Source organism: Trichomonas vaginalis, chromosome IV, assembly GCF_026262505.1.
Source record: "Trichomonas vaginalis G3 chromosome IV, whole genome shotgun sequence".
In the NCBI taxonomy this organism is placed as follows: Eukaryota; Parabasalia; order Trichomonadida; family Trichomonadidae; genus Trichomonas; species Trichomonas vaginalis.
The window spans coordinates 20,395,079-20,418,523 of NC_067206.1; the positions used below are offsets into that span (position 1 = coordinate 20,395,079).

General features: G+C 34.4%; 17 protein-coding genes and 6 pseudogenes across 23 annotated transcripts, besides 9 other annotated features; 11 read left to right on the forward strand and 12 right to left on the reverse strand.

The window, feature by feature from the left end:
* The first annotated feature begins 315 nt into the window (after window positions 1-315).
* Window position 316, forward strand: a terminal%2Cinverted (terminal inverted repeat of tvBac_53III transposon ID:TVAGG3_0135260).
* Window positions 316-348: a mobile genetic element.
* Window positions 317-539: a mobile genetic element.
* Window positions 507-539: a terminal%2Cinverted (terminal inverted repeat of tvBac_53III transposon ID:TVAGG3_0135270).
* Window positions 540-777: 238 nt separating this feature from the next.
* Window positions 778-876: a terminal%2Cinverted (terminal inverted repeat of Maverick-3 transposon ID:TVAGG3_0135280).
* Window positions 778-22,823: a mobile genetic element.
* On the forward strand, window positions 3,047-3,409 carry TVAGG3_0135290 (uncharacterized protein; the record flags this gene model as incomplete). The annotated part of the gene is made up of 1 exon (XM_051224086.1): window positions 3,047-3,409. One exon carries the CDS (start codon window positions 3,047-3,049, stop codon window positions 3,407-3,409), a length of 363 nt encoding a protein of 120 aa, XP_051109072.1.
* On the forward strand, window positions 3,428-3,670 carry TVAGG3_0135300 (serine threonine-protein phosphatase family; the record flags this gene model as incomplete). Its single annotated transcript, XM_051224087.1, has 1 exon — window positions 3,428-3,670. One exon carries the CDS (start codon window positions 3,428-3,430, stop codon window positions 3,668-3,670), a length of 243 nt encoding a protein of 80 aa, XP_051109073.1.
* On the reverse strand, window positions 3,997-4,522 carry TVAGG3_0135310 (uncharacterized protein; the record flags this gene model as incomplete). The annotated part of the gene is made up of 1 exon (XM_051224088.1): window positions 3,997-4,522. A coding segment is annotated over one exon (526 nt), but the record flags the coding sequence as incomplete, so codon positions are not given.
* TVAGG3_0135320 (phage tail repeat-like family) lies at window positions 4,935-5,929 on the forward strand (the record flags this gene model as incomplete). Its single annotated transcript, XM_051224089.1, has 1 exon — window positions 4,935-5,929. A coding segment is annotated over one exon (995 nt), but the record flags the coding sequence as incomplete, so codon positions are not given.
* On the reverse strand, window positions 5,936-6,451 carry TVAGG3_0135330 (uncharacterized protein; the record flags this gene model as incomplete). The annotated part of the gene is made up of 1 exon (XM_051224090.1): window positions 5,936-6,451. The coding sequence occupies one exon, from the start codon at window positions 6,449-6,451 to the stop codon at window positions 5,936-5,938; it is 516 nt and encodes a 171-aa protein (XP_051109076.1).
* TVAGG3_0135340 (uncharacterized protein) lies at window positions 6,624-6,890 on the reverse strand (the record flags this gene model as incomplete). Its single annotated transcript, XM_051224091.1, has 1 exon — window positions 6,624-6,890. The coding sequence occupies one exon, from the start codon at window positions 6,888-6,890 to the stop codon at window positions 6,624-6,626; it is 267 nt and encodes an 88-aa protein (XP_051109077.1).
* Window positions 6,907-7,308, forward strand: TVAGG3_0135350 (uncharacterized protein; the record flags this gene model as incomplete). Its single annotated transcript, XM_051224092.1, has 1 exon — window positions 6,907-7,308. One exon carries the CDS (start codon window positions 6,907-6,909, stop codon window positions 7,306-7,308), a length of 402 nt encoding a protein of 133 aa, XP_051109078.1.
* Window positions 7,328-7,480, forward strand: TVAGG3_0135360 (uncharacterized protein; the record flags this gene model as incomplete). Its single annotated transcript, XM_051224093.1, has 1 exon — window positions 7,328-7,480. The coding sequence occupies one exon, from the start codon at window positions 7,328-7,330 to the stop codon at window positions 7,478-7,480; it is 153 nt and encodes a 50-aa protein (XP_051109079.1).
* Window positions 7,500-8,084, forward strand: TVAGG3_0135370 (phage tail repeat-like family; the record flags this gene model as incomplete). The annotated part of the gene is made up of 1 exon (XM_051224094.1): window positions 7,500-8,084. The coding sequence occupies one exon, from the start codon at window positions 7,500-7,502 to the stop codon at window positions 8,082-8,084; it is 585 nt and encodes a 194-aa protein (XP_051109080.1).
* On the forward strand, window positions 8,390-8,824 carry TVAGG3_0135380 (His-Me finger endonucleases family; the record flags this gene model as incomplete). Its single annotated transcript, XM_051224095.1, has 1 exon — window positions 8,390-8,824. One exon carries the CDS (start codon window positions 8,390-8,392, stop codon window positions 8,822-8,824), a length of 435 nt encoding a protein of 144 aa, XP_051109081.1.
* Window positions 8,861-9,721, forward strand: TVAGG3_0135390 (uncharacterized protein; the record flags this gene model as incomplete). The annotated part of the gene is made up of 1 exon (XM_051224096.1): window positions 8,861-9,721. The coding sequence occupies one exon, from the start codon at window positions 8,861-8,863 to the stop codon at window positions 9,719-9,721; it is 861 nt and encodes a 286-aa protein (XP_051109082.1).
* On the forward strand, window positions 9,870-10,532 carry TVAGG3_0135400 (uncharacterized protein; the record flags this gene model as incomplete). The annotated part of the gene is made up of 1 exon (XM_051224097.1): window positions 9,870-10,532. The coding sequence occupies one exon, from the start codon at window positions 9,870-9,872 to the stop codon at window positions 10,530-10,532; it is 663 nt and encodes a 220-aa protein (XP_051109083.1).
* Window positions 10,697-11,611, forward strand: TVAGG3_0135410 (organellar and viral DNA polymerase type B; the record flags this gene model as incomplete). The annotated part of the gene is made up of 1 exon (XM_051224098.1): window positions 10,697-11,611. The coding sequence occupies one exon, from the start codon at window positions 10,697-10,699 to the stop codon at window positions 11,609-11,611; it is 915 nt and encodes a 304-aa protein (XP_051109084.1).
* Window positions 12,004-12,699, reverse strand: TVAGG3_0135420 (protein of unknown function, DUF4106 family; the record flags this gene model as incomplete). Its single annotated transcript, XM_051224099.1, has 1 exon — window positions 12,004-12,699. One exon carries the CDS (start codon window positions 12,697-12,699, stop codon window positions 12,004-12,006), a length of 696 nt encoding a protein of 231 aa, XP_051109085.1.
* Window positions 12,918-13,367, forward strand: TVAGG3_0135430 (annotated as a pseudogene). Its single transcript has one exon. A coding segment is annotated over exon 1 (450 nt).
* Window positions 13,483-13,800, reverse strand: TVAGG3_0135440 (annotated as a pseudogene). The gene has a single exon. A coding segment is annotated over exon 1 (318 nt).
* On the reverse strand, window positions 14,821-15,021 carry TVAGG3_0135450 (uncharacterized protein; the record flags this gene model as incomplete). Its single annotated transcript, XM_051224100.1, has 1 exon — window positions 14,821-15,021. One exon carries the CDS (start codon window positions 15,019-15,021, stop codon window positions 14,821-14,823), a length of 201 nt encoding a protein of 66 aa, XP_051109086.1.
* Window positions 15,898-16,434, reverse strand: TVAGG3_0135460 (protein of unknown function, DUF4106 family; the record flags this gene model as incomplete). Its single annotated transcript, XM_051224101.1, has 1 exon — window positions 15,898-16,434. The coding sequence occupies one exon, from the start codon at window positions 16,432-16,434 to the stop codon at window positions 15,898-15,900; it is 537 nt and encodes a 178-aa protein (XP_051109087.1).
* On the reverse strand, window positions 16,810-17,221 carry TVAGG3_0135470 (annotated as a pseudogene). Its single transcript has one exon. A coding segment is annotated over exon 1 (412 nt).
* TVAGG3_0135480 lies at window positions 17,272-18,122 on the reverse strand (annotated as a pseudogene). Its single transcript has one exon. A coding segment is annotated over exon 1 (851 nt).
* TVAGG3_0135490 lies at window positions 18,489-19,611 on the reverse strand (annotated as a pseudogene). The gene has a single exon. A coding segment is annotated over exon 1 (1,123 nt).
* Window positions 19,802-20,122, reverse strand: TVAGG3_0135500 (protein of unknown function, DUF4106 family; the record flags this gene model as incomplete). Its single annotated transcript, XM_051224102.1, has 1 exon — window positions 19,802-20,122. One exon carries the CDS (start codon window positions 20,120-20,122, stop codon window positions 19,802-19,804), a length of 321 nt encoding a protein of 106 aa, XP_051109088.1.
* Window positions 20,236-21,037, reverse strand: TVAGG3_0135510 (annotated as a pseudogene). The gene has a single exon. A coding segment is annotated over exon 1 (802 nt).
* Window positions 22,723-22,823: a terminal%2Cinverted (terminal inverted repeat of Maverick-3 transposon ID:TVAGG3_0135280).
* A 10-nt stretch (window positions 22,824-22,833) lies between these two features.
* Window positions 22,834-22,866: a mobile genetic element.
* Window positions 22,834-22,866: a terminal%2Cinverted (terminal inverted repeat of tvBac_53III transposon ID:TVAGG3_0135520).
* Window positions 22,867-23,445: the final 579 nt, after the last annotated feature.

Consider the following 23,445-nt stretch of genomic DNA (forward strand, 5'->3'; position numbering starts at 1 on the left):
AACTTCGAATGTAGCGTGAAATCTGCAAAAAAAATTCTGAAATTTGAATGGAGAACACAAAAATTGAATAGTTTACGTCAATAAAAAAGAGAAAAATGAAGCCAATGTGTCTCGAACCTAGGACTTAGAGCAGCAATCCCACTGTTTATCACATGACACTACATGCATCTCTCACCTCAGTGAATGAGATCAACTATATGATAACTTTTTCCCCATTATATTCTTGTGGAAAAGTGACAAATAGCAACTTTGACCCTCTCTCTTCTCATTTTAGCATTCAATTTTTGAATAATATTGAAAATGTACCGTGTACCCTTAAGGGTGCACTTACCACTTTCTGACATGCTCCCATAATATCAATATATCTTTATTGTGATTGCAAAAAAAGTATAATATTAATATAAGGTACTAAGGAGTGATTTAAAATAACTTCTTCCCGAACAAAGTTAATGACTTTTTACCTTAGAAAAATCGGATAAAAAAACTAGAATGTCAAAAAAAATTAAGAGAATGTCAGAAAGTAGTAAGTGAACCCTTAATATTTTGAATAAAAGCCTGATCAGAGTAGAAGCATCATTATGTATCCTAAGTTAATGGAGTAATTCATAAAAAAACTTATATTGATTTTGAGTATATCAATGAAAGTTGATTTGATTCGGGAATTGCATCATATATTGATTATAAAACTACCTTGAACGAATCATTAGCAAAGTCTATTGTTCTAAAAAGATAAAAAATCCTAGATTTATAGAATAAAAATCACAGATACGTATATTTAAAAAAAAAAAAAAAAAAAAAAAAAAAAGGTAGTGGGGCTTCCAGGGGCTGCGCCCCTTCTAGCCCCGAAGATGTTTAGTATAAATGAAGTTTTTATTCGGAAAATTGTTAGTCTTCTTGGTCGAAAACATTATATAATGTTTCACTTTTCACAAATTATATATGTTTTCATGTTTTGTCAAGACTTCTTCTTCGTAAATGTTTTGTCAAGACTTCTTCTTCGTAAATGTTTTGTCAAGACTTCTTCTTCGTAAATGTTTTGTCAAGACTTCTTCTTCGTAAATGTTTTGTCAAGACTTCTTCTTCGTAAATGTTTTGTCAAGACTTCTTCTTCGTAAATGTTTTGTCAAGACTTCTTCTTCGTAAATGTTTTGTCAAGACTTCTTCTTCGTAAATGTTTTGTCAAGACTTCTTCGTAAATGTTTTGTCAAGACTTCTTCGTAAATGTTTTGTCAAGACTTCTTCGTAAATGTTTTGTCAAGACTTCTTCGTAAATGTTTTGTCAAGACTTCTTCTTCGTAAATGTTTTGTCAAGACTTCTTCGTAAAATCAGACAAAAATAATGTTTAGGTGAAGAGGTGAGATTTCACCTGTTTTTTCACCTCATTTCTCACCTCTTGAATTTTCATGAAATTTACACCAAAAATATATTTTAGGTGAAGAGGTGAGATTTCACCTGTTTTTTCACCTAATTTCTCACCCTCTTGAATTTTACACCAAAAATATATTTTAGGTGAAGAGGTGAGATTTCACCTATTTTTTCACCTAATTTTTCACCCTCTTGAATTTTCATGAAATTTACACCAAAAATATACTACTAGGGTCATTTACGAAGAAATCTCAACAAAGTCTTTACGAAGAAATCTCAACAAAACATAGACAAGAAAGTTCATGAGAAATTAGATGAAGAAGTCTTAACAAAGTCTTTACGAAGAAATTCATGAAAATTCAAGAGGTGAGAAATGAGGTGAAAAAAGAGGTGAAATCTCACCTCTTCACCTAAAATATATTTTTGGTCATTTACGAAGAAGTCTTAACAAAGTCTTTACGAAGAAGTCTTGACAAAGTCTTTACGAAGAAGTCTTAACAAAGTCTTTACGAAGAAATTCATGAAAATTCAACGGGTGAGAAATGAGGTGAGAAAACAGGTGACATCTCACCTCATATGTCCTTACTGAAAAAGTATGTGTTCCATCTGAAGTTCTTATATACGGGTCTTCCAGGAGCTTTTCACAAAATATATATGTTTTCATGTTTTGTCACTTTTCTGTCACTTTTCAGGTAAAAACATTTTTATTATATATATATAAAATGAATTTTACAAAACCACCGTTACCCTTCTTTGGAAATAAGAGTAGATGTAAAGATATTCTATTGAGAGAACTTAAGAAACTACCGAATGGTCTAACATTTGTAGATTTGTTCGGTGGAAGTTTCTATATATCTCATTTGTGCCATACTGTATTTCCTGACTCAAAGATTATATGCAATGACTTCGACAACTATATGGACCGTCTCAAACATATACCAGACACTAACAAAATATTGAAAGAGTTAAAAGAAAAGATACCTATAGGTAAGATGGAACGTATACCATTAGATAAGAAAAATACTGTCAGAGAGGTTTTGAAAAAAGCAGAGTATATTGACTGGGATAGTATATCTTCTAGACTATTATATAGTGGTGCTATAAGAGTTCATGACATTGAAACACTTATGTCAAAAGTTTTATATCTTAACTATACAAATGTTTTCAAAGAGGACATAGAAAAATATATTGAGGGTATAGAGTTTGTGAGATGTTATTGGACAGAGTTGTATGAAAAATATAAAGACAAGGAAAATGTTTTCTTTATAGTGGACCCGCCGTTCTTTAACACATACGATTTTCAATACCAAGCAGACTGGACTTTGAGAGACTCTTTAGAAACTTTAGACGTTTTACATAACCATCCATGCTTTTACTTTACATCCGATAAAAGTGGTTTGGAAAGTGTCATGAGATGGTTAGAGGACATACATGACTATGAGTTTATATATGACAAGATAGAATATGAGAGAGGTCCTATAAACCGGAAAAAGTGTCATAACAAAGAAATTTTATTGGTAAGTAAATGTGGTTTGAAATAGGACTACTTGTTTTAGGTTTTTTCCATTGTGTCATTTACTTATTTGACGTGGCAGAAAGATATAGAGAATATGAAGATGAACCAATGCCTGCAAATGTCCAGTATATGTACTCGTAAGAGATATTTTTATCTAATATTAAATGGACGCACAGAACTTAGCGAATGCACAGCAACCTGGACAACCAAACCCAGAGAATATTCCAAATGAAGTTAGAATACAAACTGCAATGGCAAACTATGGTCAAGTGCCAACAGATGTACAAATGCAAACTGCCATGTCAAATGACGCTGCGTTAGGCTTACCACCATGGTATGCAAATATGAGATGGAAAGAGTTTTATACAAACCCTGAAGTGGGATATAAACAACTCTATGCAGATGACGCGAACACAGGAGTTGACCCAGAATATGTTTTCTACCAGAGGAGAAATAGAATGTATGAGCTCCAGTTAAAGAATGCAATGGAACTCAGAAGGAAACGTAAGAGACTAGGTGGACATTAGATTTTTACATATAGTAAAATGGGTTTCTTCAGTAGTATTGGAAACTTCTTTCGAAATGTTGGAAGAGGTATATGGAATGGAATAAAAACCGTAGGAAGAGGAATTTGGAACGGAGTCAAAAATATTGGTAAAAGAGTAGGTCAGTTCGTTGGTATTATACCTAAAGACCCTGAACCAGAAGAACAAGCTCCTGTTATACAACAGCCTGAACCTGCACCACAGTCTAGTTGGCAACCAAATCCAACACCTCAACCGTATTAAAATTATATTTTTTACCGTTCGATAGTAGTTGTATATGAAACTAAGTTCTAAGTAAAACGCGTGGTATAATGGAACTATTCTCTTTCTTCCATCTGTTGTAAACCATACTTGAAAGTCTGAAATACTTCCACTCGGTGGTTCATATAGCTTTGTAGGTTTTTCGTAAAAGTCATTTGCCAAGCATAAAAAAGAGTTTTGGGCGCCAGAAAATGAAGCATGAACTATAATAGCATCTGAGTCGAAAACATTTTCATATGTTCCATTAGGGTTTTCGACTTCATAAAAGTCCGGGTGTACTGGATATTCTGCAGGCTGATTTAACATCCTCAGAAACCTATACCATGCCAAGTTGTTATATTTTGTAGAAATATAAACGTCTTCTCCAAGGTCTTCTATTCTATTGATTTTAACAGTTGCATTTTTCCTGTCATATATAATATCGAGATGGTACTCTCCTTCGTCAATGTTGTACTGTTTTGCATATTCGAGATAGATATCGTTTATTTTTTCTTGAAAAGCTTGAAGAGTTGTTTCTAAGTTTACAAGCAAATTCACTTGTAAAAGTTTTCCCTGTTCAAATTTCTCATACGTACGTTTCTCTTTGTTATAGTATCGAATTTCAAAAGCGACCGTAAATGGGAAACCATGTATGGCTTCTGAAATGAATTTCATTCTACGAAAGCCAATAGCTTTTGTGACGGATGGGTCTCTTAGCCATCTTAACGGGTAGTCAAAACGATAGCCTTCATGCTTTACGGTCTCTGTCTCAAACTTTTGACCGACATTCGTAAAAAGTTCATCTAATGGTTTAGTTGTAGCAACTCTAGAATTTTCTTTTTCTATTGAAAGCATATTTTATCTAGAATAAAAATGTCGAAAAGAAACAGCGTCTATGAGAGAAATACAACACAACCGACAACTCATTTTGCAAGCTCTAAATAAGAACACAACAAACTTTTCAAACTATTCTAAGATATCTGAGTCATTGAAAGAAGGAAACTTAAAACTGACGATAAACCCATTGACAGACGAGTTTCTGTTTCAAGACAGTAAGAACCATACTGTTTGTGTAAATCCAACAAAAGGAACTTTAAACGAGAAGCCTATAAAAGAACTTCTTTTGAAAGCAGATGTTGACAACAAAGCTGACAAAGAGTATGTCATTGAAAAAGTTCAAGAAGAACATGACAGAGCAGATGCAACATATGCAACGAAAGAACATACTCATCCTGAACTAGCGGACAAAACATATGTTGACAATAAAATGTCAAGTGAAGTGACAAGAGCTGACAAAGAATATTCTAAAAAGACTCATACACATACCATTGCAAATATTACAAACTTACAAGAAACCTTAAACAGGAAAAGTGACGTTGGACATACACATACCATTGCAAATATTACAAACTTACAAGAAACCTTAAACAGGAAAAGTGACGTTGGACATACACATACCATTGCAAATATTACAAACTTACAAGAAACCTTAAACAGGAAAAGTGACGTTGGACATACACATACATCTTCTGAAATAACAGACTTAAACGTTAGCCTTGAAAAGAAGGCAGATAAGAACCATACACACGATTTCTTCGCAACTGTTGGTATAGAAAATATTGAAGGAACGGTTGAAGAAACTGGTGGGGATGTATTAAATTGGAAACCTCCTAACTTTCCACAAGGTTTAACATCGGAGGATGACATAACAACGATGAAATACACTAGATGTAGAAATGTCTATGTCATGGAGGATGAAAACAATGTTAAATTCACTGCTCAAGATTTATATGATAAAAAAGCTGACAAAACAGAGCTTCAAACGTTAAAGACAGAAATACTTCAAACAGTATATCCTATAGGTTCTATTTACACGTCAATGAACTCTACCAAACCAGAAGTAGTACTTGGTTTTGGAACTTGGACTCAAATAGTCGACAGGTTTTTGTATTGTGCAAACTCTTCAAAGGAAACAGGTGGAAGTAAAACGATTTCAGGTGCAAATTTACCTGCGCACAGTCACTACATAGATTTAAGTACATCTGAAGCAGGTTGGCATAAGCATAGATTTTGGGATTGGTCAGCAATGAAAAAAGGTAAAGGATATGATGTTAAAGACGACGTTCAGTTTGCTATAAATTGTTTCTGGGGTAGCACACAGGGAGAAGGAAACCATACACATCGCGTTTCAGGGTATACACAAACAACGGGACAAAGTAAAGACTACATGCCACCTTACATGACAGTTTACGCATGGTATAGAATTGCTTAGTCGTCATTTTCAACTTCTTTAGCATATTCGTCAGGAGTTGTCTTATATTTGTTAGGAACTGTCTTTGAAAGTATACCACCTTGAACTTTGACAAGTTTGAAACGAGGTCTGACAATAGTAGTTTTATCTTCTGCTTGCAGTGTGTACATTTTGCCATGTTTGCCTAAAACTTCATAATATTCTCTTGTATACTTTCTTCTATTTTTACGAACACGAATGTGAGTACCTGTCGAGTTCCCATTGTTGTCATAGTCAATAGTATTTTCATATGGGTCGCGTTTAGGTATTTCTATTTTTACTTTGTCACCTTTCTTAAGTTTGAAGCCTGGCATTCTTTCTTGTTTGTCTCTTTTGACTAAACTATTAAATATATAGTCTTTCTCTAAGTCGGGTTGTTTTTCATTTCTTCGGGGGAGTTTTCCCAAACCTTTTTGTTTACGGTTATTGTAAATATTTAAAACTTGTCTCATCTTTGCCATGGAGAAATGTCTATATTTGTCGTCATATGACATTTCATTTGCTTCACCACTTTGTGGTTGGTTTAAGTCTCTTAAGATTTTTATACAACTGTCAATGACACCAAGAGCAGAATGGTTTTGGTCGACAATGAAATATTGGTTACATTTTTTGAACGCAGATAGTTTTTAATATCGTCTGATTTGAAAGAACGTTCACAGTCAGATGTCAGTTTTGTTGGATGTATTTGTCAACGAAGATTGTCAAAGCAGTTTTCACATCTAAAATATTTTTGGACTGTAATGGTATGGCTTCACAGTATCTTGTGTTTTGACCGACAAATATTAGCCAGTATGGTGGTCCATCTTCTCTATACCTCGGAATGTTTTCCAAGATATCCATAAACCAAGCATTTGGTGTTGAACTAAAGATTTTTACCATGAGTGCTTTCTTTGTTGCTTTAGAAACATACGGGTCCTTGTTTGGATTCGTCATTTTTACCCCATAAGAAATGGGTTTATTTGGCGCATTAGCAGGAGTTGCATCCAGATTTTTGCCCGCAGTGGGAACAATAGCCAGAGGTGCATTTGGAATTGGAAGGAAGATTTTGAGTACATTAGGTATACTTAAAGAGAAAGCACAACCTATTATACAAACTGTACAGAAAGGTTGGGATGTAGCACGAGATGCAGCAAATCTTATTCCAAATCCTGAAACAAGAGGAAAAGTTCAAGGATGGATGGACAATGTAGGAAGACAAGCAGGAAACTACTATAACAAAGCAAATGACTACTATAACCAAGCAGGACACTACATGGACCAAGGTGAAAGATTCTTTAACAGAGGATATAACCATGCACAACAGTGGGTAAACAACAACCAACCGCAACCGCCTCAAACTTGGGGAATGTAAATTTTTTTACTGAGATGAAATGAACAATACAGCATTGAGACAAATGGGTTCAAGATGGATTTGTCGACTTCCAGCAGTTACACAACGTGTTTGTCAAGTTCTTCCTATACCTCAGGAAGTTTTAGACCGACTTAAAAAACAACAACAACCAGTTGAAAACAAACCAAACTAAAATTTTTTACTGAGATGAAATGACCGAAGAAGTTGAAACGGTAGATTTGACACCACAAACAAAAAGTTCAGAACCATTGTCAAAACCTGTCAAAGAACTTACAGATGAAGAGAAAAATTCAATAATAGAAAGTGCCAGGTCTGGAAATACAAACCCTAACTATAAAGTCACTTTTCATAGAAATGGAACGGCTAGTATCTCAAAAAAGAAACAGACTCTCACAAATAAAATATTGAAGTCTGAAGGAGCTTTCGAGACAACAGATGGAAAAGTTTACTTCACTGACAAACAGTTCATTATAGAACATCTCATTGACTTAGAGTCGAAATATTCTAAACTTTACAACAAACACAAAAAGTTGAAAGGAAAACAAAAACAAATGGCATATGATATTTACGAAGATGTTGACGACACAACCATACCTGCAAGTGAAGTAAAGTCAGGTGAACCGAAAAGTGACGAAAGACCGATAGAAGAAGGGGAGCCAAAAACTGAAGATAAACCAAAACCAAAGTTTAGTTTCCAAACTAAACCAAGTCAACCTTCATTAGCTGGTATGGGTTGGCGTCAAAGACTTATGGTAGCTGGTGGTTACGTAAAGTAAAGAAAAAAAAATATTTTTTTATTTTATTTGAAATGTACGCTGAGTTTGTTGGAGAAGACCGTTGGGAAACTTGTTTGTTAGATGAAGAGTATGAAATGGCATACCATTTAAAACAAAACATTTTTTCAAAAAAATATTTTTTTATTTTATTTGAAATGTACGCTGAGTTTGTTGGAGAAGACCGTTGGGAAACTTGTTTGTTAGATGAGAAATATGAAATTCACTGTTCTGAGCCTTTTGAAGTTAGAAACAAAAAGACAAAAAGAGTTTTAAGCGAATGGGAGCAAAATGACGGATATGCTAGGATGAGGATTGGTGGAAAACACTATCTTAAACATGTTGTCATTGCAACTCATTTTATACCAAACCCTAACAATTTACCTTTTGTAGACCATATAAACCGTATAAGAAACGACAATAGACTTGAAAACTTACGTTGGGTCACTTGTTCTGAAAACAATAAGAACAAAAGCAAATTTAGAGATATTGTATTCGAATTTGTCGACGAACTAGAAGATGAAACAATTGAAATTACAGACTATGGCAAGCATACGTTTGAGTTTTACTACTATAGCGAAGAACAGGACTCTTTCTACCTTTATACCGGCGTAAACTATAGAAAATTACAAGTATATTTTACTAAGGATGGCTGTGCTCATGTAAACGCTAGAGATACAGATGGAAAACACGTTCATATATTTCTCAACAAATTCAAGAAGCTATATGGCATACCATTTTAAAACGTTTTTAAAACAGTATATTTTTACATATATTAAATGCTTCAGGTTGAAAAACAAAGAACAAAAGTAGCAGATACAAAACCGTTAGACTATATCTTTACAAACGCTGGTAGGAATATATCAGATGAAGAAATTTCATCCGGAGCATATAGATTTAACTATCCAATTCGCTGGCTTCAAAGTCCTTCAGATGCAAAGGCAATAGGATTTAGAAGAGTTTTGTTTTCAAATAGAACTAACGCGTTTATGTTCGCAGTATATTTTCATGGGCAATATAAAGGTCCTAATGGTCTAATAGACAAATTTGACGAAATGAGAATCTTTACAATTCGTTCAGACGAAAGTCTTGAGAAAACTCTAAATGACTTTCAAACTCAAATAAACAAATACTATTGGGAATTTCAAGAAAAATACGACTCTTTACTAAATGGAACATACTATCTGAAACTAGAATATGACAAGATGAACTCCACAGTTTCATTTCAAAGGATTGAAAATAACCCTCCAAGAGATACACAGTTTTTATTTTGGGAAGTAGACAAACGTTCTTGGGCACAATTTCTTCGGTTACTAAACCAGAACGAACCATTGCCACCTGACGGTCCGTTTAAATTTATACGTCCACCAGCAGATTTGACAGTTTATAGAAACGTGTTTGACCCTCAAAATGTTATGTGTCATGCAAGTTTCAGTTCAAGCAACAATAGTTTTCTTTGTATTGGTAAGGACTTTTATGACTTTGCTTCTAAATTCTACGAACCACCTAGTAACAGTTTCTCTGACTTTCAAGTTTGGTTCACAACAAACGGTGTGCAGCATATTATACCATTGTACTATGACTTTTATCTCGAATTGTCTTTCATATACAACTACGGAAAAGTGCTGAAAAAGTACTGAAAAATATATTTTAGGGTAGATGGGTATATCTAACCTCTTTTCTAACCTCTTTTCTACCCTCTTGAATTTTGTATAAAAAGCAACCGCCGGAAAACAGCGGGTTGGTTTTTTTAAAAAAATATTTTTTATTTTTATTGTAAGAACTGAAATGACAGTCGAAGCAAAAACGTTCACGAACAAATCTAATGGCGAAACATTCACAAAAGGCACTTACAACGGTATTGAAGTCTTACGTAGAGACAAGGATGGTTATATAAATGCAACAAATATGTGTCAGCAGTTTAGGAAGGACTTTAGAAGGTTGTTGGAAAATAAGTCCTGGGAAGAGTATTTTGAGGCATTTTGTGAAGAATATACCAACCCGCGGAAAACAGCGGGTTGCTTTTTATACAAAATTCATGCAGGAATTCCTGATGAAATCAAACAGGTTAGAGGAATGTATGTAGACCCAAGACTTGTAAACTATATAGCAATGTGGGCTTCTCCAAAATATTGTATAGCAGTTGGAAAAATTCTGGACTCCATAGACAAGAAAGTTCATGAGAAATTAGATGAAGAAGAACTTGAAGATACAGTAGAGAATGCTAAACCTTTGTTCGAAGAAGAAGTTAGAAAAATGTGCGAAAAACAATTAGAACATGAACGTGAGATATGTTCTGGTTATAGAGACTCGCCATACGAACTAGACCAATGGGAACAAGAAGATTTAAAGAGAGAATTTAGAGAATATGAACTCGCCAAGATAGCATTAGAAGCTGCAGAAAAGAAGTTAAAAGTTTGGGGTCGTTTTGTACAAAAATATTGTGAGTAAATGAACCATTTTTTTCGACAAAAATATATTTTAGGTGAAGAGGTGAGATGTCACCCGTTTTCTCACCTGTTTTCTCACCCGTTGGATTTTCATGAATTTCCTTAAGATAAAAAATATATTTTAGTTTTTTATAAAATATTTTTTTTTATTTTTATTGTAAGAACATGTTAGCAACAACTTCACCAAACTCGTTAGTCATGAACCCAACTTCAATGTTAGTAGAGATGAAAAGCTTCATTCCTTCTTCATATACTTTCGAAACAACAATCCAGAAGATAAAGCAAGAACTTCTCCAAGGAGATTTAGATTGCACTGCAAAAGATGAAACAGATGAACAATATCTTTATGAAATGCAGGATATTATTGACCATCTACCTAAACTTCCTGAAATACAACAACAAAAGCTTACTATTCCAGAATTCGATGAAATAGAAGTCAAAGCAACTGACTCGGTAGAAATAAAGAAGTTCATTCGTAAGGTAAACTATGAGTTTCTTGGATTTCATTGCAACCACAAAGTCATGGACAAAGATTGCGACATGGTATATAAGAACATCTCTGACATATATAAATCTGGGGAGTTTAAGACCTACGACAACTTTGTTTCGTTAGTTGCTGAATGTGTATGGCAGATAAGAGATAAAGATAGAAGAGGTAAGGTATGGAACGAACAAATAAGACCCGCTATGTTTGAGATGAAGAGAGCAATTGACGCCTTAGTTGTTTTAGCAGGTAAGGTTTCAGAATATAACGCAAAAATGAACCCGCAATGTTCTAAATGTAAAGCAGCAATTAGGAAATATAACTACTCCGTCAAAGAGATAGAACGTATGCGAAACGACTATGCAGATTTAAAGAAAGAAGTAGAGAAACCAGCAGAAGATAAAATGGACATGTTGACATTTCTGAACAAAAACTATCCAACTGCTGACGATTTCCTTCTATCTGACGTCAAGAAGAAATATAAAGAAACATTCGGCATTGTTAAAACTTTTGATATCCTTCGTGAAGAAATAGAAGCTACAAAACTGTTCAGGATTTCAAATATACATCGTACAATTCATGTAAAACGCTTGTGAAAAAACAGGTGAGAAAAGAGGTGAGAAAATGGGTGAAATCTCACCTCTTCACCTCAATTATATTTTTGCTGAATTCTGAGTAAAATGACCAAATTTCATTATATAACTGTTATGAGTGACGAAGAGAACTTTGACACTTCGTAAAAAAAATCCCTGAAATCATATCTTTTATACAAAATTCAAGAGGTGAAAAAAGAGGTGAAAAAACAGGTGAAATCTCACCTCTTCACCGAAACATTATTTTTGCTGAAAAATGACCAAATTTCATGAATTTCCTCATATGCTTGCTACCCTCGAAAAAACTGAGAGAAGAGATTCCGTATGAAAATCGTGAAAAATAACAGAGTATTTTGACAACTTCAAACAAGTAGAGTAAATGAACTCTTTATTTTTTACGCTTGACTTTTTACAATTTGAACTTTGTTTGCGTAGATATGAATTCTGAAAGAAGTATGAGGGTCTTGTATGACTTTGTACTTCTCCCATAGTTCATGTCTGTCAAACTTACCTGCCATGGACTCTTTCATAAGTTCCATGAAATCGTCTTCGGACAATCCGGGGAAAAGTACAATGTCAGTAAGTATTCTTTTAACATCCTTACTTAAACTCTTTGCTGTCTGTACACAAATGACAACTGAGATGTTAAAGTGTCTGAGCTTCTTAAGAATTCGACACATATCTTGTTCTCTGTTCTTTAACAAAGGATGAGAGGCGAAATCATCTAAGATAAGAAGACATCTGTGAGGGTAAGTCTTCCAATCGTAAGATTGCAATTTCTTCGAAATGTATTCTATCTCTTTCTGTTTGTTTCTGAAGTGTTTCTTCTCTAATATTCTCTGCATTTCCTCATTTGGGTCTTTAAACTTAGAATTTATATACTCATTTATAGCATTGTACTTCAAAACTCTTCTTTGGTACTTCTTTATCCAATCTAACAACTCAGAGTCTTTTATACATACATACTTAGACTTTTTTATAATATCTTTGAACGAATTGACGGTTTGGTCAAATTGACCAGAAGTACTACAAATAACAACTAACTCATAGAATGGGTTTCTTCTCACTAGTTCTTGTTGTTGTGCAGCCATTTTAAGATAAGTGAAAGTCTTACCCGACCCAGGTGGTGCAATTAGACCTGTTATACCATTCTGAGCAAATAAGAACTTGTCATGTATAGGCTTTATCTGAGCATTTCTAACTTCCTCTTGTTCTTGTTTAAAACATTCTCAAATTTCTTGTCAATGTCAGCAAACTTTTTTTTCTAACATATTTTTTTAGAAAAATTAAAAATTTTATCTTTTAGGAAATGTCTAGCGATTTCGCTATCTATATTCGAGACAAGCTTTTCGACAGCAAAACATCTGTAGCCATAAAATCTTACATAGTGTAAACAAGAAAGGTGAATTTGTTCTAAAGTTCTGTTTCTGGGAATATGACAAGAACCATAAAACATTAAGCAGAGAAGTCTTAAAATTTGTCAATGACAGACTTGTTGACAGAGATGACGCCGATTGGAAAGCTGAAGTCCAACAAAAGTTCTTAGAATGCAAAGAAGACACATGCGCTGTTCTTGAAGATGAAATAGAAAACAGAATAGAAGAGCTATTAAAGGACAAAGACCTTTTACAAAATATGGTTCTGAGAAGTTTGACATAACTCCACCAGAGAAGAAGAAGAAGAGGAGAAGAAGAAAAGAAAGTAGAAGAAGAGAAGAAAGAACCTGAACCAGAGCAAGAAGAAGAAATTTGACATGTAAAAATAAATTTTATTTTTAGAACATTTCTGGGTCAATGTCAATGTTCTCTTCCTCTTTAGGAGCAACACTGGTTTAGACTCTAAAATCTTTTTACCCAATTTACCTTGAACTTCAACTATCTTAGCTCATAATATTCATAGTCGTCTGCTTTCTTTGGTTCATAAGGTATAACAAGTTTGTATGCTTTGCCTTCTTCGAGTTTTGAGAACTTTCTGTCAAATTTTCTTTGACTGTCAACATACCGTCAATGTCTAAGTCTTCAAATTTCGCACCATTTTTAGTCACAATAGCAAAACTTAACTGGTTCGATGTTCCAAACTTTGTCAAATGTAGACTTTTCAAAATGGTAGAAGTAAACATTCAAATATGCGAATGGGTCTAGTTCTTCTTTGACTTCTGTCATGTACTTGTTTACTGAGATGAATTTTGCCATCTTTTCTATCGGATAAAAAAATATTTTTTTAAAATTTACTCAGAAAAATTTTTCTTTTTATATACGCCGTTCTGAACATCTAAAAGATTTTTGACATTTGCCAAGAATGTTCGTTTAGACGCTGCCATATAACCATACTCTTGACAATACTGTTTATACGAATCGTACAATGACCTTTCATCTAAACACTCAAAGTCATTTTCTTCTATGAACAGTTCATAAACACTCTTGTTTGCTTCTAACAATGTTTGTCTTCTTCGGTATGTGGAATTTGGTCTTGGATTGAACTTAGAAATATCTAATGTCATGAAATATGAGAACAAGTGGTTGTAAAAGTCAGATGTCAAAGTTTCTGCTAAGTCGTCAAAATATTCTGTATCTTGCATATGAGCTTCTGACGTTCTGACAACTACATATCTTCTGTCAGAACTTTCTAACTTCATCGGAACAACATTGTTTGAAACCATGACGAAGTTTGCAACATTTTCACAAACTCTTTGGTCTTTATATTTTCTTTCAACAACTCCAACTTTGTCTGTTATAAGACTCTTCAAAGCATCTGAGTTTAAAACTTTTGTTGTATCTATTACTTTGAAGTTCGTTACATACTATAAGTTTCATATTCTCTATTGAAGAGTTAAATTTACCGCAGATGTTTTCTATGTTTGTCATATTCGGTTCGAATAGCCCTCTAACAGTTTGCATAAGATATCTGTAAAGAATGTGTTCTTACCAGTTCCTTGTTTTCCAATTATAATGAGAGCAGTTTCATTTTTAGCACTTGGATGTTGTAAGATGTTGCAAACCAACATAAGATATACTCATAGATCTTTCGTTTCCATTGCATATAATTTTTCTTTGACATGGTCTAACCAAGCTTCTATAACATTTTTCTTTCCATTCTACTTTGTTCGTATTTATATCCAGTGAAGATAGAATAGAAGTTTGGAGATGGTGTATAAAACTTTATACCACGAACTGAAAAAATTCTTCTAACTTTGAATAAGATATCCCAAGCATCTACATCTTCATACCAACTTGTACAACTTTTATTTTCTTAAGTTTCTGTTTACATTCTTGTTCTGAAACTATGGTTGCTCTTGGTTTGTTAAAGACAACATCCCATTCTTTCATAACATAACATTCTGGGGCAGAGTCGACATAAATGACTAAACGTTTCAAATTCTCGACTGCTTTGTTATAGTCTCTAAATGGACACATATTTCTGAAGGCTTGGAAGTCATAAAAATCTGAAACATCTATTCTGTACATTTTTATAAAAATAAAAAAAATATTTTTTTTATTCTTGAGCTATTTGTTGCATTTGTTGTTCTTGAGCTATTTGTTGTTGAAGTTTGTTCTTGTAGTACAATACTTTCACCAGTTGCATCTTCCAATTCGAAACTTTCTGCCGTCATTGACAAATACATAGGACATAAAAGTTTTTACAGGAACAAAGTTTGCGTCAACTAAGGTTAAGTTTATGTTTGCTAAAGTGTTTGAGTTTACTAAAGCTGAAAACTCTGCATTCGAATGAACAATGGCAAACCAGCAGAGAAAGTGTTGTTTATACGCATGAGTTATCTTTTGGTCATAGTAGTTTCTGTCAACATTCGAATAGCACTTTGAACCTAAGTTTGAAACAATATATAAAATGGGTGTACTTAAAGTCAATGGAACAGACATTCCTTGTATGACACCTTTTCCTGTTATAGGAAACTGTTGGTAGTAAAAACCAGAAATAAGTTTTGTATTATAGCTCATATTGTTTATAGTAAACTCAGTCGGACATCCAAACATAATGAAACCTGCTCTAGTTGCAGCACATGTTACACTCGTCCTTAAAGTATTAAATAAGTCAACAAAAACCTGTTGGTGGTATATCTGAGTAAGTATCTTCAAAGAAGTATTTTTTACCATTCACAACAATAAAGTCTTCTGGTGTCAAAAGAGCAAAACAGGCTTTAGTCGTCATTGTGTTTAAGGTTAGTTTTACAATACCGTCCTTGAGGACTTTGTAAGTTTGTTGTTATAGAATTATATGACTCAGGGTTTTTAGTCGTAATAGTATAAACCACTATGTCTTCTGCCATTTACTTAGCAAATAAATTTTAATGAAATGTTGTGGTCGTCAAATATTTTTATAACGTCTGGGAAACTATATTTTAAGTTCAACGTTTCACCTCCTTTCATAACGTATATCTTGTCAATGACATTATATGAAACACCACAGCAACTAACGTCGGGTTCTATTTCTTTGATGTTTATATCGTCTGCCTCTGTCAAAAGTTTCAATAGTTCTTTCAAAACTTCATGAGGTGCAATGACATATGAGTTCACTTTTACAGGGTTGTGTTCGACCAAGTTTAACATTATACCTAAAGCTTGACAAATCTTCTCCTGAGTTTGAAGTTTGTCTTTCAGTTGTTGGTAGTCGTTTCGAATATCTGCAACAGAACTTAAGTCTCTGCTAACTTCAGGGTATGTTGGTTGTTCTTTTACAGGAACTATTGTTATACCATCTTGGTCTTCGTATGGTTTCCCCACTTCAACATCTCTTTCTTTGACATTGACAACAACACTTTGACTGTTTGTTTGAGTTGGTGAATTTAACTTCACATCTGCCATCGCCATTAAACCTTTTGAAACACTTACGCTTCTATTTTTCGGAAATGACATTTTACTTAGAATAAAAAGATGGACGTATTTGAGTATCTCTTCGAATTGAAGCAAAACAAAGTTTACACACACAAACAATACAAGTTCATTGACAGAGTAGTTCTTTACACAAACAATGGAAAATGTTATAGAATAGCAATATTTGCTGAACCAAAATATTTTCATAAAGCAAAGAAAGTTGGTATAACCGAGATGGTGAAAGTTCTTGAAGCAGACAAAAATATAACACAAAACTGACCGATATTTCTAAAGGTAAGTTTATAATACAATTTTATGTCAAAACTGGCGTACTGTCAATATTTGACGGAGAGAAGTCAGTTCAAGAACAACTTACTGACCTGCTGCCAAAATCTGCTCGATGGAAGCTGTCGTTATGCCAATCTGAGGAGCCCCAGCAGGTTTCATCGAACGAATCTTCAAAAGAGCATCTTCCGTGAAAAGTGCTATTGGTTTTGTAAACTTCTTTGCTTTCAATTCATCTGGACCGTCTCTGTCACCAGTATATTGTATTTGTACAGTACCAACAGTTTGAAATACCACCCATAAAGTCTTCTGAGTCAGCAAATGGAATGCCAAGCCAAAAGTTTGAACGGTCTCCATTTGTATATTGAGTTTTTTGACCTCCTGTATGAGTCCATACTTTCACATATGGCATAATAGAACTTTGCATTTCAGGGTTAATGGTTGTTGTGAAGTTGTTGTTAAAGTTCATAGCATCTAATGTCAAGTTGTATGACCTCATATCCTCAACTGTAGAATATTCTTCTCTTGGATAATATTTGCCATCTATGTTTATATGGTATTTAATACCAGGTTGTTGTAGAAACAAGAATAGTCATTTATAGTTCGTCTGAACAGTACAAACATAGTATCTGCATGTTTCATTGCAGTTGTTAAGGCAATATCTGTTCTTGCACCTGGGTCAGCACTTTGGTTTCCAACTTCACCTGCAAAGTCTTTGACAGATATTTGGTGTATAGGGAACATAAGTGGAACTGCAATATATTTGGCAGCTAAAGCATTTGAAATATCTGGGTCCAACATATAGACTGCAAGTCTGCTTTCTATTCTCTTGCATTCAAACTTTTCGCATGTGAACTTAACTGGGTCCCAAGCAGTTCCAGCAGCATTGAAGTAGTAGTTTACTTCAGTGTTGAGGTTTGAGAAACCAAAGTCTAAGTCAACTTTTTGTCTTTGCAAAAGTCACAGAACTTGGCTCCACCAGTTCCAGCTACAGTAAGAGTGAATGGGTCTTGTGTTGGTGCAATGACTAAGTTATTTTTGCTTGGAGTAAGTTCGATAGAAATTTTTCCTGCCCAGTTTGGCAAGTATCTTAAAAACCTGAAGATGAGGAAAGATGACAAAGGAACTCTAAGTTTCAGTTTTACTTTGGTTACTGCTGCTGCAGTTTGTCCAGAAAGGTTAACATAAACTCCTGGAACGTTAGGGTCAAGTCTTCTTATTTTCTCAATAGTTGCATACTGGTCTGTTTGTTCTCTAGCTTGTGGTTGTACTGAGTTTCTCAAAGCGAACCATTCATAGTTTGCCCATGTTACTGTTTGAACTAAGTCAGAGTTAGAATATATCTTATATCCCATGAAAACTTCTGGAGCATATTTGGTATCCGACATAGAAAATTCCATTGCAACCTTTCTTGTCAGACAACTTGGCAGAAGGTTTTATTTCAATGTCTTGTTCCACGTTATAAGAAAGAGTTGTCAATAGAAATTATATGAAACCTGTCGCAAGCAATATCTACTGTTGTTGAAGAACCTTCTCCAAACTCACCTACGTTTCCATAAGAAACAGCAGTTGTATATTCGTAAGTTCCAGGAACTATTTTCTGACCTTCTAATGGCATTGTCGCATTCGTTATACCATTCGGAAACATTTCCGTTCATGGCATCCAAAACTGTTGGCGTTATATTCTGAGCGGCGTACATTTCATATGAGTAAAAATATAGAATAGTTGGATTTATATGTCATAATAGAACCCACTCCGACAAGCTTTACTTTCTTCCTGACTGAGTTTTTAACTCTTCTTTTCCTTCATTGCCCTCTGCTTGAAGTTGTTGCATCTTTGCATCATGTTCACCTAGTATGTTGCAAATTTCCCATGTCCTTTTTGCCTTTGGGCTCTGGTCGCCCATCTCAGGTAACCTATATCCTAGAAAGAGTTTGTCATAGTTTGTATTTGAGTCTTCGCGTATTGTTTGCATGACTCTTTCCTGAGTTTCCGGTTCAAGCGCTTCAAACAGTGCCTGTCCATATGGAATAAGCTCGTTTCCAAATATATGTTTTTGTAGCCATTCTGGTTTTCTTTCCATGTTACCAACTATATCTTTTGTGAATGGGAAAGCTTTTACCCAATCTTTCAGTCTTGCGTCGTTTATTTCTGTAGTTGGTTTTATTTTGTCAAGGAACATGTTTTCAATACTAACATTTCATTTGTACTGTCCATTTGAGTTTTCTTAAATATTCATCCCTTCTCATTTCATTGTCTGCAAAGTAAGTTTTTATGACATTTTGTAAACTTTCGTTTGCAAGGTCATGTACAATAGGTTCTCTTCCTTCTCTCTCCCTAACTTTCTTTCTAAACTCTTCACCAAATATACCATCTCTATGGTTCTGTGTAGTTCTTTGAGATAAATGTTCTAGAACGTCAGGTGTTATATTTCCATCAGCCATGTTCATTTCATACTGGTCCAAAATATCTGCATGTTTCATATCTTTCAATGGCATTAAAGCCGCGCTTAAAATACCAGCTATATCTGGTTCACCATTGACTTCCATTGCGTCTACAACTTCTTGGAATTGTGGTTGTAAGTTTATGAACCACCTATCCGGGTTAGCTTTATGACCCCATCTCATTGTAGTTCCATCGTCTGCAGAAACAAAAGTAGGTTTGTTTCCATCTTGGTTAGGTTCTGAATGAACTTTAAACAATGTTTCATTTCTATATGTTTTCTTGAAATTTAACCTTTTATTTTCACCGAGTTCATCCGAAGATTGAACGTTAAATGCTCGTAAGTAAAAAGGGTTGTTGTATTTGTGTACATTTTCTTTCAGTACTTCCATTCTATGCTGAATATTTTCATCTGGTGTTGGAGTCTTTTGTATGTCGGCAAACATTTTTCGATATTCTTCTACTATGTCAGCCGAATTTTTTTTAGACTCTTGGAATATTCCATATTCTCCGCATACTCTTGTTGAGGGTCAAGATTTTTCGGCTGTTCCAAATCTTCATCTAGTTCTGTGAAGTTAGTTTCCAAAGGAGGGACTTGTTCGTTTCCTTCAGGCTCTTCTAGCTGTTGTTGCTGAACTATTTCTTCCATGTCTGGTTGTATCTGAACTTCTTCCTGTGGAGTTCTTGTACCTCATCTGCTGGCATTTCATATATTCCGAGACCGTTTTCAACAATTTCCCTATCTACGTCATCCGCATTCATAAGCTTTTGTTCTTTCGTTCCGTCTCTATTTTTTACGCGTTTCATGACGAAAGTTGAATTGTCATTTAGCTCTGACATCAAATATCTCGGAGTAAATTCATCCATGTCATTTGGATGATATGCTATTAAATCATATCCCTTAGCGAGCTTGTATTTTCCAGGTTTGAGATTATATCCGTTTTGGTGCTGAGCCATAAAGCTAAATAGGTCCGGGTCAGTATTTCCATCCTTGAACTTTCTAATAGCTTCTTTATATCTGTCACTAAAGTCAATACTATCTGGGAAACCACACTCTTCTTTAAGCATTTTTAAGAATCTTGGTTTCCTTGTTCTCTACTTCTTTTATGTCCTTGCTCTGTTTCTGGTTTTTGTTGTGCTGGATTTTGAACTGTTGGTTGTTGTGCTGGTTGTTGTGTTGGTTTTGGTGCATGCCTGTGTCTGTGTCCATGTGACGATGTAAATGTTTTAGGTAGTCCTGGTGCAGGTGCTTCTCTTGGAGGGTTTGGTGGTATATAAGTTCCACCAGCTGGCACATATGTTCCATCTGCAGCATAGTGTCCTACCTGACTTTTCGTTTTTAAGAAAGCATTTACTAGGTCTGTTTTTGGTCTGTTGTAACTCTTTTTCTTGACTTTCCACAACAGTTGCTCTAACGGCGTCATAGGCACTTTGAACTGCCTGTCTCGTTGCTGCATCTGTTATTTTCGTCATATTTTGTGCTACTTCTTTTAACTCTTTGTCGAAACCTTCAGACTTCAGTTTCTTTCCAGATGAGAAGTCGTTCACTTGTTTCACCTTACTATGAAGAGCTTCGAAGGCGTTCTTAAAGTCAGCATTTGTTAAAGCTTCATTTGAACTGTCTTCATCCGCTTGTATTTTTGTCCTTATTGACCCTATGAGTTGGGCTGCTTTAGCGTTGGCTTGGGCATCTAACCAGTCATTGTTAGCTTTTATATATTCTGCGCTTTTCATTGCCTTTTGCATGGCTGCGTCGTTATTTTTACTTTCTTGTGCTAAGTTTTCATACTGTACGGTTTGGTTTTGCAACTGTAAAAGTTTTTCTGCCTTTACATTTGCTTCAACTTCTTTTTTATACTCATCGCTATCCATATATGTCTTCAGGGCTTTTTGTTTTATCTCTTCATCTTTCAGTACTTTATATCGAGTAGTATGGTTTTTCAAATTTATGACATCTTGTTCCATTTTTGCTACTTCTGCTGCTTTTTCTGACACTTTTTTCGCATATTCCTCTGTACTTAGTTCTTTCAGTTGTTCTTCTTTCTTCTTTTCTCTACGTTTAACTCATTGAGTTTCTTTGTGTGTCTGTCATATTCTAGTTTCTTTTCGTTTTCACCTATTTGCTTCTGTATGTCTATGTTTGACTTTTTGACATCTGCTATTTGATTTTGAGTGAACTCAAATTCATTTGACTTTGAGGGTTATATGCTGTTCCGTCTGCAGCTCTCACCATAGCCTGCCATTTTCGCTAAAAGGCCCTCTTAAACCTCCACTCTGTGCACCAACAACTCGGTTTAAAAGCATAGGATTGCTTGACATTTGTTGCAACATAGTGGGGTCATTCAGCATTTGTTGTTGCAACTGTTGTTGTGGTGTTAGTCTTACTATTGGATGTTTCAATGCTCTCTTCCTCTTACGTATATTCTTACGTAGCTTACGTGGCATTTTAAGTGAAGTTAAAAAGCGGTTTTTGACAGATGTTTATTGTGACTTCTTCGTAAAGACTTTATTGTGACTTCTTCGTAAAGACTTTGTTGAGATTTCTTCGTAAAGACTTTGTTGAGATTTCTTCGTAAATGACCCAAAAATATATTTTAGGTGAAGAGGTGAGATTTCACCTCTTTTTTCACCTCATTTCTCACCTCTTGAATTTTCATGAATTTCTTCGTAAAGACTTTGTTAAGACTTCTTCATCTAATTTCTCATGAACTTTCTTGTCTATGTTTTGTTGAGATTTCTTCGTAAAGACTTTGTTGAGATTCTTCATCTAATTTCTCATGAACTTTCTTGTCTATGTTTTGTTGAGATTTCTTCGTAAAGACTTTGTTGAGATTTCTTCGTAAATGACCCTAGTAGTATATTTTGGTGTAAATTTCATGAAAATTCAACGGGTGAAAAATTAGGTGAAAAAACAGGTGAAATCTCACCTCTTCACCTAAATATATTTTGGTGTAAATTTCATGAAAATTCAAGAGGTGAGAAATGAGGTGAAAAAACAGGTGAAATCTCACCTCTTCACCTAAAATATATTTTTGGTGTAAATTTCATGAAAATTCAAGAGGTGAGAAATGAGGTGAAAAAACAGGTGAAATCTCACCTCTTCACCTAAACATTATTTTTGTCTGATTTTACGAAGAAGTCTTGACAAAACATTTACGAAGAAGTCTTGACAAACATTTACGAAGAAGTCTTGACAAAACATTTACGAAGAAGTCTTGACAAAACATTTACGAAGAAGTCTTGACAAAACATTTACGAAGAAGTCTTGACAAAACATTTACGAAGAAGTCTTGACAAAACATTTACGAAGAAGAAGTCTTGACAAAACATTTACGAAGAAGTCTTGACAAAACATTTACGAAGAAGAAGTCTTGACAAAACATTTACGAAGAAGTCTTGACAAAACATTTACGAAGAAGTCTTGACAAAACATTTACGAAGAAGTCTTGACAAAACATTTACGAAGAAGAAGTCTTGACAAAACATGAAAACATATATAATTTGTGAAAAGTGAAACATTATATAATGTTTTCGACCAAGAAGACTAACAATTTTCCGAATAAAAACTTCATTTATACTAAACATCTTCAGGGCTAGAGGGCACGAAGTGCCTGGAAGCCCCACTCCCTTTTTTTTTTTTTTTTTTTTTTTTTTTATTTGCTTTAAACTTAAGGGTGCAATTACCACTTTCTGACAATCTCTCAATTTTTTCTATGTTCAGGGATAAGTCATTATAATTCACTACCTAGTACTTCATATGAAGTTCTACTTTGCTGTAATTGAAATAAAGATATGTTGATATTATGAATTGGCGCGAAGGTAATGAAAACGAGTTTGTAGTACTACCGGAAAAAAAATCTAGGGTCTGAGAAAAAATTGAGGGATCACGCCCGTGCAGAGTATGTAAACTAACTTTTTGTGGGTAACCGCCGAACTAGTTTTCGGTCTTCTCAAATTATCGTCACGACATTCAAAAAAATATACGTTTTTTAAGACATTGAATAGTTTACAATCTGACAACAAGGTTATAAAATATAGAGATTGTTGGATTTCGAGTTGGAAATCAGATTTAGTATTTTATCTAGCTTGATACTACATTGAAATTTTCTCCAAAATTACGCATTACGCAATTTTATCAAAACAAAATAAGGTAAAATCATCGCTTTGGAGCAGAGAAGTGCTTGGTAAATTGATAATTATTAATGTTCCGTGCTATCTTTTTGACCTCTACTGTTACATGCTGGTATATATTTGAAATTTTTTATGAAAAACTTCATTTA